Consider the following 13,531-nt stretch of genomic DNA (forward strand, 5'->3'; position numbering starts at 1 on the left):
TAATACCATCTGAAATAGAATCATTTATTCTAGCTAATCTTGACTCTTCATAAATCTTAAAATATTTAATTACTTTTTCTTTGTTCATATTATCTAATTCTTGAAAAGTGATTGTTTTACCAATAAACTCTTTAGTTTTTCCACTCGCAATCAATAGTTCTAGATGATGCTTACAATATAAATAGTATTCATAATCAATATTACTATCAATTTTATTATCACATTTAGTTGCCACATTATCATTATCATCTGTTAGACCTAAATCTTCCAAAGTTTTTTCAACTTTAACATTATTCTTATTCGATTTCTTAGACATTTATATTAGAGAAATTTAATAAGAATAGTATTATAAGTATTCTTCAAATGATACTAGCTAGTTAAAGTTAAAGAATTCTAGTATTAGTTATTGTTTTTTTATTATTTTTTATTTGTGATATAAAGTATTCTTTTTTGAAAAGAAAATATTAAAAATTAAAATAGAAATAATAGATAGTTGAAGGTATGTAATTTTTATTATATTTTATTTGAGATATATTAATCTTTAACCACTCATTAAAGACTCAACGTATTGTTCATTATTTGGATTATTATTCCATTGATCAATAAATTTCTTTGCTTTTGTTAACTGTTCTAAATATAACTGTAAATCTAGTTTATTAGATTTGATTTGATTTTCTTTCTTTTCTAAAGGCCTTAAATTTTTCCAACCCCAAATAAGTTTTTTATTATATTCATCATTCATGTTAAATTTAGATATTGGTAACACGTGATCAATGTGGTAATAATCCCCATAATTATCTATATTCATTTTATCATCGAATTGAAATATAATCCATGATTTGAGAAATTCATCTGAACAACCCAACAAATTAGTTAATGTTTCTGAATGTGTTTCTTTGTTGAATAATTGTGTTAATCTAGTCCTTAAGCATTGTTTCAATCTAAAATTAAGATCTGTTTGATATCTTTCTCTCATATATTTTGTCATATAATAATTATAATGTTTTATATTATCTTCTCGATATTGTTTGGTGTATAGTTTAGTACAAGTTTTACAACAATATTGAAAACCATCTTTGCTAATCTTACGCTTACTAAATTCTGTTAATGATTTATCTAATTCACATTTAGAACATTTCTTGTAATATATGTTTATAACGCCAGTGTTATTTGTAATATTGATAGTTTGTGGTTGTTCTGGTTCCATTTATTATACGTATTTTTTTACTAAATTGGTTAATAATTTATAATCCTCTTCCATTTCTTCGACCAACGTTATCCTTTTTCATTCTTCGTTGCTTTTGATAAGTTGTTTCGATTCCTTGATATCTAAATAATACAAGCGGCTGGCCATTTGTGGCCGGTTTTGTTTAATGCGCATGCGTTAAACATAATTATAAATTCATTCTATAAATTATGTAAAATAGAAATGACCGACATAAAATATCAAAACGTGTTCGCACTAGGTAAAACCGCTCTTATTGAAGCGTTTTTGCTTAATGCGCATGCGTTAATCATAATTATATATTCATTCTATAAATTCTGTAAAATAGAAACAACACATGTGTTACATGCGTCACATGCGGCCATTTATGGCCGGTTTTGCTTAATGTATATGTGTTAATCATAATTATATATTCATTCTATAAATTCTGTAAAATAGAAACAACTGAACATAGAAAATTCAAACGCATTCATGTCCGCGTCACATGCGTTACATGCGTCACATGCGGCCATTTGTGGCCGGTTTTGCTTAATGCGTATGTGTTAATCATAATAGAAACGACTGAACATAAAAATTCACAAATCAGATTTACACAATACATTATACAAGTTGTTCAGTCATTTCTTCCAATACATCATTTGATTTCTATAAATACAATTTATAATTACAAACATTTTTTCAATTGCTGGTAAATATTTAACTACATCAACAAATGTTAAACTTAATCATTGGAGTCTTAATGTTTTTGAAATTCTTATATAGTTTCTTCGTCGATCTTTTGGTGATTCTATTGGTTCGATATCCATTGCTGTTGATTCCTCAGTCAGAAAGAGTATCTTGAGTTTCTCTATCGCTTCTTGATGCGTATGACTTTTTATTAATCTAAAAGATATTAGCGGTAACTCTAGCTATCTAAAAGATATACTAAACACACTTAAATATATCTAAAGGTTTCATATTTAATAGTCTTAATAACTACAACAAACAGTACTTACATTTAGATTTATAATTGTAAACTATAAACTCCTTATTTTGTTTCGAAAGATAGAATATCCTGAGCACAATATTACAGCGTATATCCATTTCCGGGGTGATTTCTAGAATGACACGTCGTTGATTATGCCACGTCATCTAGTTCCGGTTCTAGAATATTCTACACGTTTCTGATTATGACGTGTCATAATGTCTCGTCGTTATAGTAACAACTGTAACAGCTGTGAATTTATAGATTTATTCTATAGCTCTGTACATTGAATGTATATAGGTTAAAATAGAATCATTTTCTAGTATAAACATCTAGAACAAGCGTGTTGAGACTTGTAAATTATGAGATTTGTGATTCGCTAACGTTCGCCGTATACACAACGCGTTGAAGTTGAAAAAAAATCAATAATAAAAGCATTTAGATCAATGAAATTAATTAACTCTTTACAATTGAAATATAAGCTGGTAACATATGTTTACTAGAGCTAATACAACCAACTATATAGCTGAGTATTATCGGGTGTTTATAACGATTCAACATATTTTTCACTATGTGTTGAGTTCCTTAATTCGATAAATGTTTTTGCTTTAACCAACTGGACTAAAAACAAATGTGTTTTAGTTTTATTGTGTCTTGCTTTTTGGGATTTATCTATATCGATATTACATGTTGGGCAGTAGTATTTATTTGCTTCCATTTTTATACTATATTTTTTATTAAAATTGATTTTAGAAGTTCAATGATTTATATTTTATTCATATATATATGAATATTTTAAGAGTAAAAGGGATAATGGGCTTTCGGGTTAAAGGTTTAATGATCGAGTTCATTAATAACATATATTAAAAGTAATTAAAAAACTATAATATATTTTCATAACCGCGTGCATTTCAGTTGAATAATAGAATAATTATTATCATTTGAATATATTTGATTATTTGAATTTGTGTATTGTAATTAAATCAATTGGTCGCGGAGCGGAGCGGTGGCGAAGCGGAGCGACCAATTGATTTAATACAATATGCTTTTTATATTATTGATATCTTAGAATAAATATTTAGTTTTGATATAAAATGCACGCGGTTATGAAAATATATTATAGTTTTTTAATTACTTTTAATATTTTGTTTTTTAATGGGCTCGACCGTTCGACCTTTGGTATGAAAGCCTATTACCCCTATTACTGGCCCATTTACTGGGAAATTCCACAGAAGCCTAATGTGGTTTGTTACAAGCGCTGTGATTGGCCCAATCCGATTCTGGCATGGCTTTAGCTTAGTGGGTTCGAATCCCTTGACGGGTGAAGATGATGGATCCTATCAATATCTATTGAAACAAATAAGTTTCCCGGTTGGGCAGCCGCGGATATCTACAGTACCGGATGTGTTCCGGTTCGATATTTCGAGGTTTCTTTGAATTTTGGAGTGATATTGAAATCCGGTAAATACCAGCGGTAGATTGTGAAAACCCATTGCATGATATTTGTATTACTTAGTCAACGAAAAGCGTCGGGGCCGCGCCAGGAGTTTTCAAGTAGCGCAATAGCCTACTTCTTCGAGTTCGTCCACCTCAATTTTCACTCCGCCGATCTCTGACACGGCTCTGTCCCCGTCGGCGCTGTGATTGCACTTTCGTACCACCAAAATTTTTTATTTCTATATCAGGGAGGTCTGGAGAATAAAAAAGTCAAAATTTGGATATCACATAGGCCTGATTTCATCGAATAAGTCGACCATGGTCGTTACGTTTCCGTACTTATTACCACCTAAAACCGTCTGAACAATTTTGTCACAACCAACATTTCGTTTACAGAAATCAGGTGTTCACGTGAATCCGTGGTATCGTCTACTGTCTTACTTCCGGGTTTTATTTTAAGGTTTAAAATTGTATTTCAAGATCGATTTCTATGAAATCTTTAGTTGATTTGGTGTTTGGGAGGAATTTTTATTTGCTCTACAGAAAATTCATCCTTGACAATTGCGCAAGGTTCGCGAAAAAAAGGTTTTACCAAATCGGGTGTATGACCTTGATATGCTAATTAGCCATGTGCCCGAATTGCAAATTCAATCAAATTTTATTCTGCCAAAAAATGTTAAATACAATTCGCTTTCCGAGAGTTTATGGTATGCTGCATGGAACAAAGTTGTTTTGAGATGGGTCTTGAAGCTATTGAGGTCGAGAGATAACCATCTAGATAGTTCGTGAGAGTTCCAAAGTTTTGAAGACGCTTCAAGGTAATGTCTTGATATTTGTTTTATACGTGTATCTACCCTAGACACATCTTCAGGCCAAAAACTGGCCCTGTCAGATTCAAGATGGCCGCTGGCAGCCATTGTTGTTCGCCAAAATCAGCACTTTTTACACATTTTTGAAGTTTTCGAGGGAAATTTTGAAGACACTTTTATCAATAACCTTGATCATTCGTATATATTTGTATCCCCCGAGGGCCCATCGGCATGTGAAAAATTGAGTTGATCGGACTCAAGATGGCCGTACTGTGACCTTTTTTGTTCCCAAAAATGTCAATTTTGGCCTGAATTCTGAGTACTGTAGCTTTCTAATGGTGCGCCATGTTTCATTGCAATTTGTAATGGGTATTCTTTGGAAAGGGATCTTTTATATCCGAGAGGGTATTTTTGACCAGGCAATTATGACGCACTTGGCGGCCATCTTGGGGTCATCAGTACTCATTCGTAGGTGGAAAAAAAGTTTTTCCACATCATAATTGATACTTAAGCATATTTTGCTACTATAATCAATTGGAAAGTTGTAGCTCATGACATGTTCTATGATCGAGGTGAGTTTTAAGCTCATTGGTTTTTTTTATGGCCACCAGGGGGTGTTGCACAATACAATAACTTAGTATTTCTATATTACATTCGTTCTTGCTGTCTGTGTTAACACACTATTTTACTATGTAAATGATATTGAGCAGGGAGTGTATATTGATAAATATAACCCACAGATTACATCATTTATAAAAAGCAAATCTGACAGGCTGGCCATTGTGCCCCTTGGGGCTCTTGTTGATTTTCTTTTGACTTGGAATATAGTGGGAGAAGGATGAACCCTATTCTTTTTGATTTATGTAGGGTAGGTTATCAAAGTTGGTCGTTTTGGTGTGCGTGAAATAGCCATTTCGGAGCTTGTTCTAGCTCTACAGTCTACGGTTTTGTATTGATTTTCTTATGACTTTTCTTATGGCCATGACTATGGTCATCTTAGATGGTCGCCACAGTTATATCGACATCTCAAATAGCCAATTTGGAGCTTGTTTGACCGATTTCCTTCAATCTGATCTTTAGTTTCATGAGGAGGATGGGCCCTATTATTTTGACATATAAAGGTCATCCAAGATGGCTGCAGCAACAAAATTCCTGTGTGGAATAAGCATTGGACCAGAACTATAGATAGCAAACAATATGTCTATGAATTAAGTATGATAATTTTATCATGTGTGAATATTGTGTGGTGAGCTCTAATTATGTGGCTGTGGAAACGGCGGGTAACAGAACTATACCTAGTAGATAGCAAATGTGTTTTATCTGAAGAACACAATTCCCCACACAGGAATCGAACCTCTGGCCTTCACCTCTGATCTGTTAGTTGTTGTACCAACTACGTACGCTAACAATGCTCACATCGTGTGTGTGCTGTGTGACTGTATATACATTCACATGAAAACTGTCAGTGTTGCAGCAGTTCTTGCTTATCGTACTTGAGTTAGAAAGCCCTGCCATCACGCAGTATGTTTGTAGTGATCATTTAGAAAAAAATGGGGTAGAAATCTATCTCGCCTTGGGGCAAAAAGTCACTATTATTATTTTGTTGAATACCACAATCATTTACAAAGTTAAGGTGGTAGCTCACGACCTGTTCTTGTTAAATTGTGCTTGAGTTTCAAGGTCAGTTTTGTATAAAGGGGCAAGTAGAATTACAAAGTATTGTCATATGGTTACAATTGAATATTACGTTGCTCTCACCACGAGTAGTTCATGGATTTTCTGGCTTCTAACGATGTCTCTCATCCAGCTACTTAATGGCCTCTGCCATCTTTTCCCCTGGTGGTTACATGTTAACACCTGCTTGGTAATGCGAGTGTATTGGTTTTTTCCCAAAATATGACCAATCCATCGCCACCATTGTCCCGTTATCTCAACTTCAATTGGTTTTTGACCAGCTATATTCCAGAGATCTCTGTGCATGACTATTGATAGTTGTGTTGCTTGCTATGTTTAACGACCATAGAATAACTGACAGAACATTAGAAGATCGTTAGTTTTGTCTTCTTAGAGATCTTAGGTGTAGTCCATGTATTCTTCATATTCAAGAACACAACTTATGCATTCTGGATCGATGCCTTGATATTATCGTCATTACTACTTTACCAATTACACTTGTTAGACCGATTTTCTTCACTTTGATCTATGGTTTTATGATGGGAGGAGGATAAAAAGATGTCAACTTGTCTCTTAAGCAGGATAGGGTCTGCTTTGTCCATGACCTTCGTTTTTCCACCATGCACATTCAGACCAGTATATACTGGGGTGGTGTGCAATGTCGTTATCTTATATTGCATCTGATCCAGCTGGATGAGCAGGATAGTCCTCTGCCAAGTCAAACTGCCTGAAGACAGTCCACTGGATTCCATTTACTTTGTTGTTTGTTGTCTCTATCATGATCCAGTCAATTGCTGTTAGAAAGAATGGAGGAGGTATGCGTTCTTGTCTTATACTATCTTGCATCTGATCCAACCCGATGGGCAGTAAAGTGAGGTCTTCTTGCAAGTCAACGTCTTCAAACTGCCTGAAGACAGTCCACTGGATTCTATTTGCTTTGCTGTTTGTTGTCTCTATCATGATCCAGTCAATTGCTATGAGAAAGCATGATGGGAGTAAACATAATTGTCTTATACCAGTCTTTTCCTCAAATGGATCACCAGGCCTTTATCCCATGAAGATTCAGAGCCTGATAAGTTTTCTGGACAAGCAGAACAACTTTTCTAGTGAACCGTAGTACAGTGAACCCCGCATAAGTAATAGTCTTTTACGTCATGTCCGAGTTACGTGTAAGTCGTATTTTTACGAGTTATCTATAAGTTATCTATTCCGCGAATAACCCGTGAAAATACGATATATCAGCATGGTTCGTCATGTGCCCGGTCGTATCATGAGCAGATCCTATATCGCTCAATCAATCAATTAAAGCTGCTAAGTGCACCACGCTGCTTTACGATGTAACTTTCTGAACACTTACACTGACAGTACGATAACCACACTCAAACGTGGTGAACAGATGATAAGATAAAAAACCCACTACATGTATTTATAAATTAAAAGAAATCTAAAATCGAGAATTTATTTATTGAAACAATCTAAAATGTAAAAACACCACTTTTCAATCTCACCCTTGAGATCATCGTCAGGTGTAAGTCGATGTGCCGCGCAAAGATTCTTGATGCCTGAATGAAGAGAGTGCCAGAGGAAACTATCAGGTATATGGTGTCTGAGAAAGCGTTCTGCTTGGTGCATTTTATAGAAATTGGAGTTGGTAGTTTCTTTAGCTTCCAAAATGCAATGTCTGAGATGAGATGCCTCTTCATGAGAAAATGGTTGATCAGATTTGAATTTATTCAACCAGTTCAGAGATTTTGGAATAACCTGTTCTTGGAGACATTTTTGAAGAAATAAGACGTTTTCTTTTGATCTGTGAGCTTTATAAGCAGCAAATTCGTATTTTCGAAAGGCAAGGATCAAATGAGGAAAGGTTATAAATAAGAATTTCAAAGCCAAATTAAAAACCGTGGGTAACATAATAGTACGATAACCACACTCAAACGTGGTGAACAGATGATAAGATAAAAAGACCCACTATTTACAAATTAAAAGAAATCTAAAATCGAGAATTTATTTAATGAAACAATCTGAAATGTAAAAACACGACGGTTCGATCTCACCCTCGATATCATCGTCAGGTGTGATCATGGTCCTGACGATGATCTCTAGGGTGAGATCGAAACGTTGCGTTTTTACATTTTAGATTGTTTCAATAAATAAATTCTCGACTTTAGATTTCTTTTAATTTGTAAATAGTGAGTTTTTTTATCTTAACACTGACAATATTGTAGCGTATTTTAGGCCAGCCGTAGGCTGAGCCTATTACTATACAAATGGAGCGAATTTAAATGACATGGTTTCCAGAGTAAAGGCTGTGTGACTGTGCAACTGAGCAATATATTCATACAAATCATTCATTAGAGCATTATCCATTCTCCAACCTCTATGAAGCTGAATTTTGAAAGAGGGCCTTGTCAAAATTTATATGAGCTTTTCCACAAAAATCTGATCGCAAAAAATATCTGTTTTAAAAAGCCAATCAGAAAGCAAAGACTCCTCTATGATTGGCTTAACCGCAGGGATCAGCAGGTGTTCACGTGAACCCGCGGTATTGTCTACCATTTTACTTCCCGGTTTTATCTTAAGATCTAAAATTGTATTTCAATATCAATTTCTGTGAAATCTTTAGTTGATTTGGTTTTTGGGAGGAATATCTTTATTTGCACAACAGAAAATATTGATTCAAGGTTTAAAGAAGAAAATCGGGACCAAATTAATTATATGAGATATGTGATGATACGACTAATTCGATGACGACTTATGCGGAGTTGACTAATACCTGAGTTGTCTCCATAGGGTTTCTCTGTCTAGGCTGTTGAACGTCTTCTCCTTACCCACTAAACTGATATCAAGTGGACTGTTCCATTCAAGAAACCGTTAGATGATTATCGTGGGAGTTGCCATTTAGTTGATGGACTTGTTCTGGACGTCTAGTGCAGCTTTTGATCTCACAAAGATTCAATAGTTTTGCCTTTTCCCTCGTGCTAACAGTAACATTATGCCCTAAAGTTGTTGCATTGCTAGAGGTCTTCTTTTTTCGTTGCTTTCACCAGGAATCCCGTTTTTGAAATTCTTTTTTTGTTTTGTTTGATGCGGTTCTTTACTACTTCGTTGGATTTGGTGTAGCACTCATGAGCTTGAAGGCTTTGTGCTGCTCAGTCTTCTATTTCCCAATGGTAAGCTCATATGCCTCAGTCCAGACTGTTCCAATCAGTTTCCAGTTCAAGATTTTGGTACTCAATTTCCTGTGTCAATACTTGAAACTGGTTTGACATTGTCACACCAAATTATTCTGCTGCATTTCCTTGAGGTAGTCCACATTATACCTGTGGTATTTGCAGAGGAATTTCAATCTTCTTTAGTGCCTCTTTCTAAGCATGAGTGCAACACCTGCTGTATATGGAGCATCGTCATTTTCAGGTCCAGAATGCAAAGTTAACTCTCAAGAATGTAGTTTTCTCCGTCCAGACTGGCAAAGTTAACATACTTGACATATGACTTATATTGGCACCATAACAAATGTTGTTTTAATTGAATTAATTCTCGTTTAGAAAAATCTTAGAACAGAATGAGCAGTGATATTAATAAGGATGACATTGTGATTAACTTTTACTGTTATTTGTATTGATATTTCAGAATTACAAGTTAAGCTTTATGAATATTGAGGGATCAACTAAGTCCAGTTGGAAAGGTGCAGCTGCAACAATTGTTGAGTCTAGGGGAAGTTATGTCTATGGTGTGGTCTATGAGATTTCATTGAAGGAGCAAAAAAATTTAGACATGTATGTAATATACAACGGTAACTGTAAACATCGTTAATTCAGGTCCACTGAAAAAACAGCCATTTTTTGTTGTCATCATTCCGAGGACCAATCCATCGCAAGTTTCTTGTCACCACATATGCATGAGAGGTTTGGTATATTTCCAAATAATCGAATATCTGTATGACAATAAAGATATTCGATGTTCAATGTTGAAAAGAGATTTTTTATAATGATTCTATTAAGTTAAAGTATAATTACATAGCTAAAATTCATAATGACTATGTACATCATTCTGAGCTGATGTAGTATTTGATTGACTTGACCTAAACCCCGATTTACCGCCACACTGATTACCGCCAAAATCAGGGATCCCCACGGGTGGCATTAAATTGAGGTATGACTATAGTCTTACTTCAATAAAGTAATTGACGTACTCTGTCGTTACAGCCAAGAGTTAGTCGCTGTTGGCAGATATCATCGAATAGAAGTTGAAGTTTTAGTCGACGACGGCGTTCCTCTGAAGTGTTGGTGTTACCAAATATGTCACCCACAGGCTGTGATCGGTGCACCATCACCGCAGTACAAAGATGTCATAGTTCGTGGAGCAGTACAGAATAATTTACCACATGATTACTTGACATTTTTACACAACATTGAAGACAATAAATACGATGGGGAATGCGAACTGTACGATACTGTGATGAAATTTTATGCTGACAATCAGTAGACTGGTTTTCTAGATAAAACCCTTCCTCGTCATACATTTTAATATTATCCATTTTGAATTTAAATGATGCCATGCATTGAAAACAAGGGACAAAGTGGTGATTTAATAGTGAATTGTTTCAATAATCTTAATTATCCAATATCAATTGTCTATCGCTGCAATCAAAATATTATATTGATTGCAGCAATTTGCATATAAAAGCCAAGCCGGGCAAGACATGAATTTGAGATGGAAACACTTTTCTAGCTTATTTCTTGAAGAATAGTTTAACCAATCAGAGTTTTGCTTAGCACTTAAGCGGGCAGACCCATTGGTCGAAACAAAGTAGCAAAAATGTGCCGTTTTATTTCTTAGAGAATCACAAGCAAAATTGAGGACTGCACCTAAAAGTTAAGTGTGTCTCCGGTGTTTAGAAAAAATGTACTCTATTGGAAATGGGACCTTAATCTATCTACGTACTTCATGAATACAGTAGACTCCTCTTAATTTGAAAGTCTTCAAGTCTTCTTTAACACAAATCGTTGAATAATTGAAGCAGAATATGAATGTAATTCCATTGAATAACTCAAATTATCACCTAGGGGTCATCCATTAATAACGTACGCATTGTTTCCCTTATTGAATTACATACAATTGCGTATAAAGGGGGAGGGGGCCAAATAATGGTGAGTATTGTATGCACCTTCATGACTTCTAAAATGTAATTCTGCTCAGGATGAATTTTTTCTATGTGCCTATATCGTCTCCCTCTTTTTTTCTACGGAGCAAACTCATCCTTACTAAGTATTCAAGTATGTTGATAATAGACTATTATCAACATACTTAAAGACTTTTTTCATTACCGGTACACAGCATTTATATGTACTCAATTTATAAAGTAGCAAAGAAAGGCTAGTCAATGTTTGAATTGAATCTCCCATGGGTGGATCCGAGGCCATATATCGAGCGGGTTCAGTAATTGCAGGCAGCCGGGCAGCACTCACTATTATGGAAGAGGGTACTTTCTATGTCGAATCACGGCAAAAAAGGGCACTTAACATCAAACTTGTGGTTTTCAGGGGAACTTACTATGCAAAATCATGCCAAGGGAGGGCACTTTTACGTCAAATCTATTGATTAAGGGGCACAGACAAAGCTCGACGGTATTCCGGAACCCCCTGGATCTGCCCCGTCTCTTTGCTTGTTGACTATAATCGAACGTATTGTATGAGTGTATGGAAGTGGAGGAGGGCCGTTGTCAGCAGATGTGTTGGTAGTATGTACGCAGTGGGAGGATAAACTTGTGCATACAAAGGAGTAAAATGGAGGAAGGGAGAGATGGGTCTAAATTTTTGGAAATTTTAGCGTACCTAATAAATGGATGTTCCCTTACTCGAACAAAATTCACTGATCCAAATTGATTGGAGTTAGGAGTCTATATACTGTATAATATATGCTATTATATCATATTCCTCAATATCATTATTCGGTCTATGTAATTGGCTTAAGTTAAATTTGCATAGTATACTTATAAACAACGTTGCATATATTACGGAGGGAATGTATCATTTCATTTGAGTAATTAACAGTACTGCTGACTATTTTGTATTTTAATTATGTGCATGAATTTATAGTTTTAAATCGTACAGCATGTGTTCAGTTACCTATTTTTGATTCAAAATCTTTTAATTTAATCAACATTTGAACCTATTTTAACAGATATAATTATAATAACCTACACGTATATTTTCATGTATACTTAGTGCAGTGATAATAATATTCTTTAGTATGAAATGTTTCTTTTGTGCTTGTTTCATCTTTCAAGATTCTTCGTTGATTTGTCACCATTCTTGTTATCACATGTCACCCCGGTAGGGCGGGGAGACATTCTATTTTACTTCTTACATTCTTTCTCACTCATCCAATATGGCCGCTACTGCAGACATCTTTAATTTCTTGCTAGCGCTCTTCACACGTCAAATAATGTGCGATTGCTTTTAAAATTGCTGTGTCTAATTAAGTAGGTCCATGGATGAAACCTTTTAAAAATTGGCCTTCTCACTCTTGCTCTACCAATTTCTTGAAAAATGACTTGACATGGCAGCTTTAACCGATGAATGCCTTCTCTTTTCTTCTGGACTCGGCCTTTAAATTTTCCTAGATCCGCCCCTGATTAGATATGTGTCATTGATCACTTCTGCGCAATTTCTTGTTAAAATTTTGTTTGGCCTATTAAGACTATCATTATGAAAAATAGCATTTCTTGCTCCTTTATATAACTGCCTTGGCAGATATGGAACTTTGCAAAATCTTCATTGAACTTTTAACATGCCAGGGTGGCATATGTGCCACTTTCTAGTGACTCATGATCTCAGCCAGGTTATAGGTCAAATACATCCATAACTTCACCATCGAGAAGCCTTTCTGTCAAGAGTTGGTGAAATTCTTCCAGCCCCAAAACATACCACTTATGAATGATTCACTTTATTAATTACCTTTTATTCCATTATTCATTATTCATTAGGCTAAAAAAAATAATTACTTTGTAACTCTGCTGAGATTAAAAGTTGACCTGGCTGGCCACCTGTCCACCCTATACATTACTTTTTTCGTGATCAATTTTACCATCGTGATCAATTTTACCATAACAGACCCGGCCGCTATAGAAATGAACTGTTTACAAATTTTATCATATTTTACAACAAGAAACAAAATTCTTAACATGGACTTTCCTAAATTAACATGAGTACTTATTAAACAGTGAGATAATTGCTCGTAGATCACACACAACCACATGCCGATTCATCTAACATGGTACTGGGTTTTCCCCACTGACTCAAATAGACATGTTCATCGTGTGACGATTTCTATACACTATGTACGAAGTTTGTTCGACAATTTATTTTCTTAAATTGAACAATTTCCAAGATTCACTCCCCTCTTTACCAATTTTAC

The 13,531-nt window shown here is 34.9% G+C and overlaps 1 protein-coding gene across 1 annotated transcript in view; it reads left to right on the forward strand.

The window, feature by feature from the left end:
• Positions 1-12,280, forward strand: part of LOC141902919 (gamma-glutamylcyclotransferase-like) — a 67,549-nt gene extending 55,269 nt beyond the window's left edge. Inside the window, exons 3-4 of the mRNA XM_074790881.1 lie at positions 9,743-9,888; positions 10,318-12,280. Of these exons, the coding sequence (XP_074646982.1) occupies positions 9,743-9,888; positions 10,318-10,597 (426 nt within the window). The 3' untranslated portion in view covers positions 10,598-12,280. The remainder of the gene's footprint in view (positions 1-9,742; positions 9,889-10,317) is intronic.
• The last annotated feature ends 1,251 nt before the right edge of the window (positions 12,281-13,531 follow it).

The sequence above is a fragment of the Tubulanus polymorphus genome, chromosome 3, assembly GCF_964204645.1.
Source record: "Tubulanus polymorphus chromosome 3, tnTubPoly1.2, whole genome shotgun sequence".
NCBI lineage: Eukaryota > Metazoa > Nemertea > Palaeonemertea > Tubulaniformes > Tubulanidae > Tubulanus > Tubulanus polymorphus.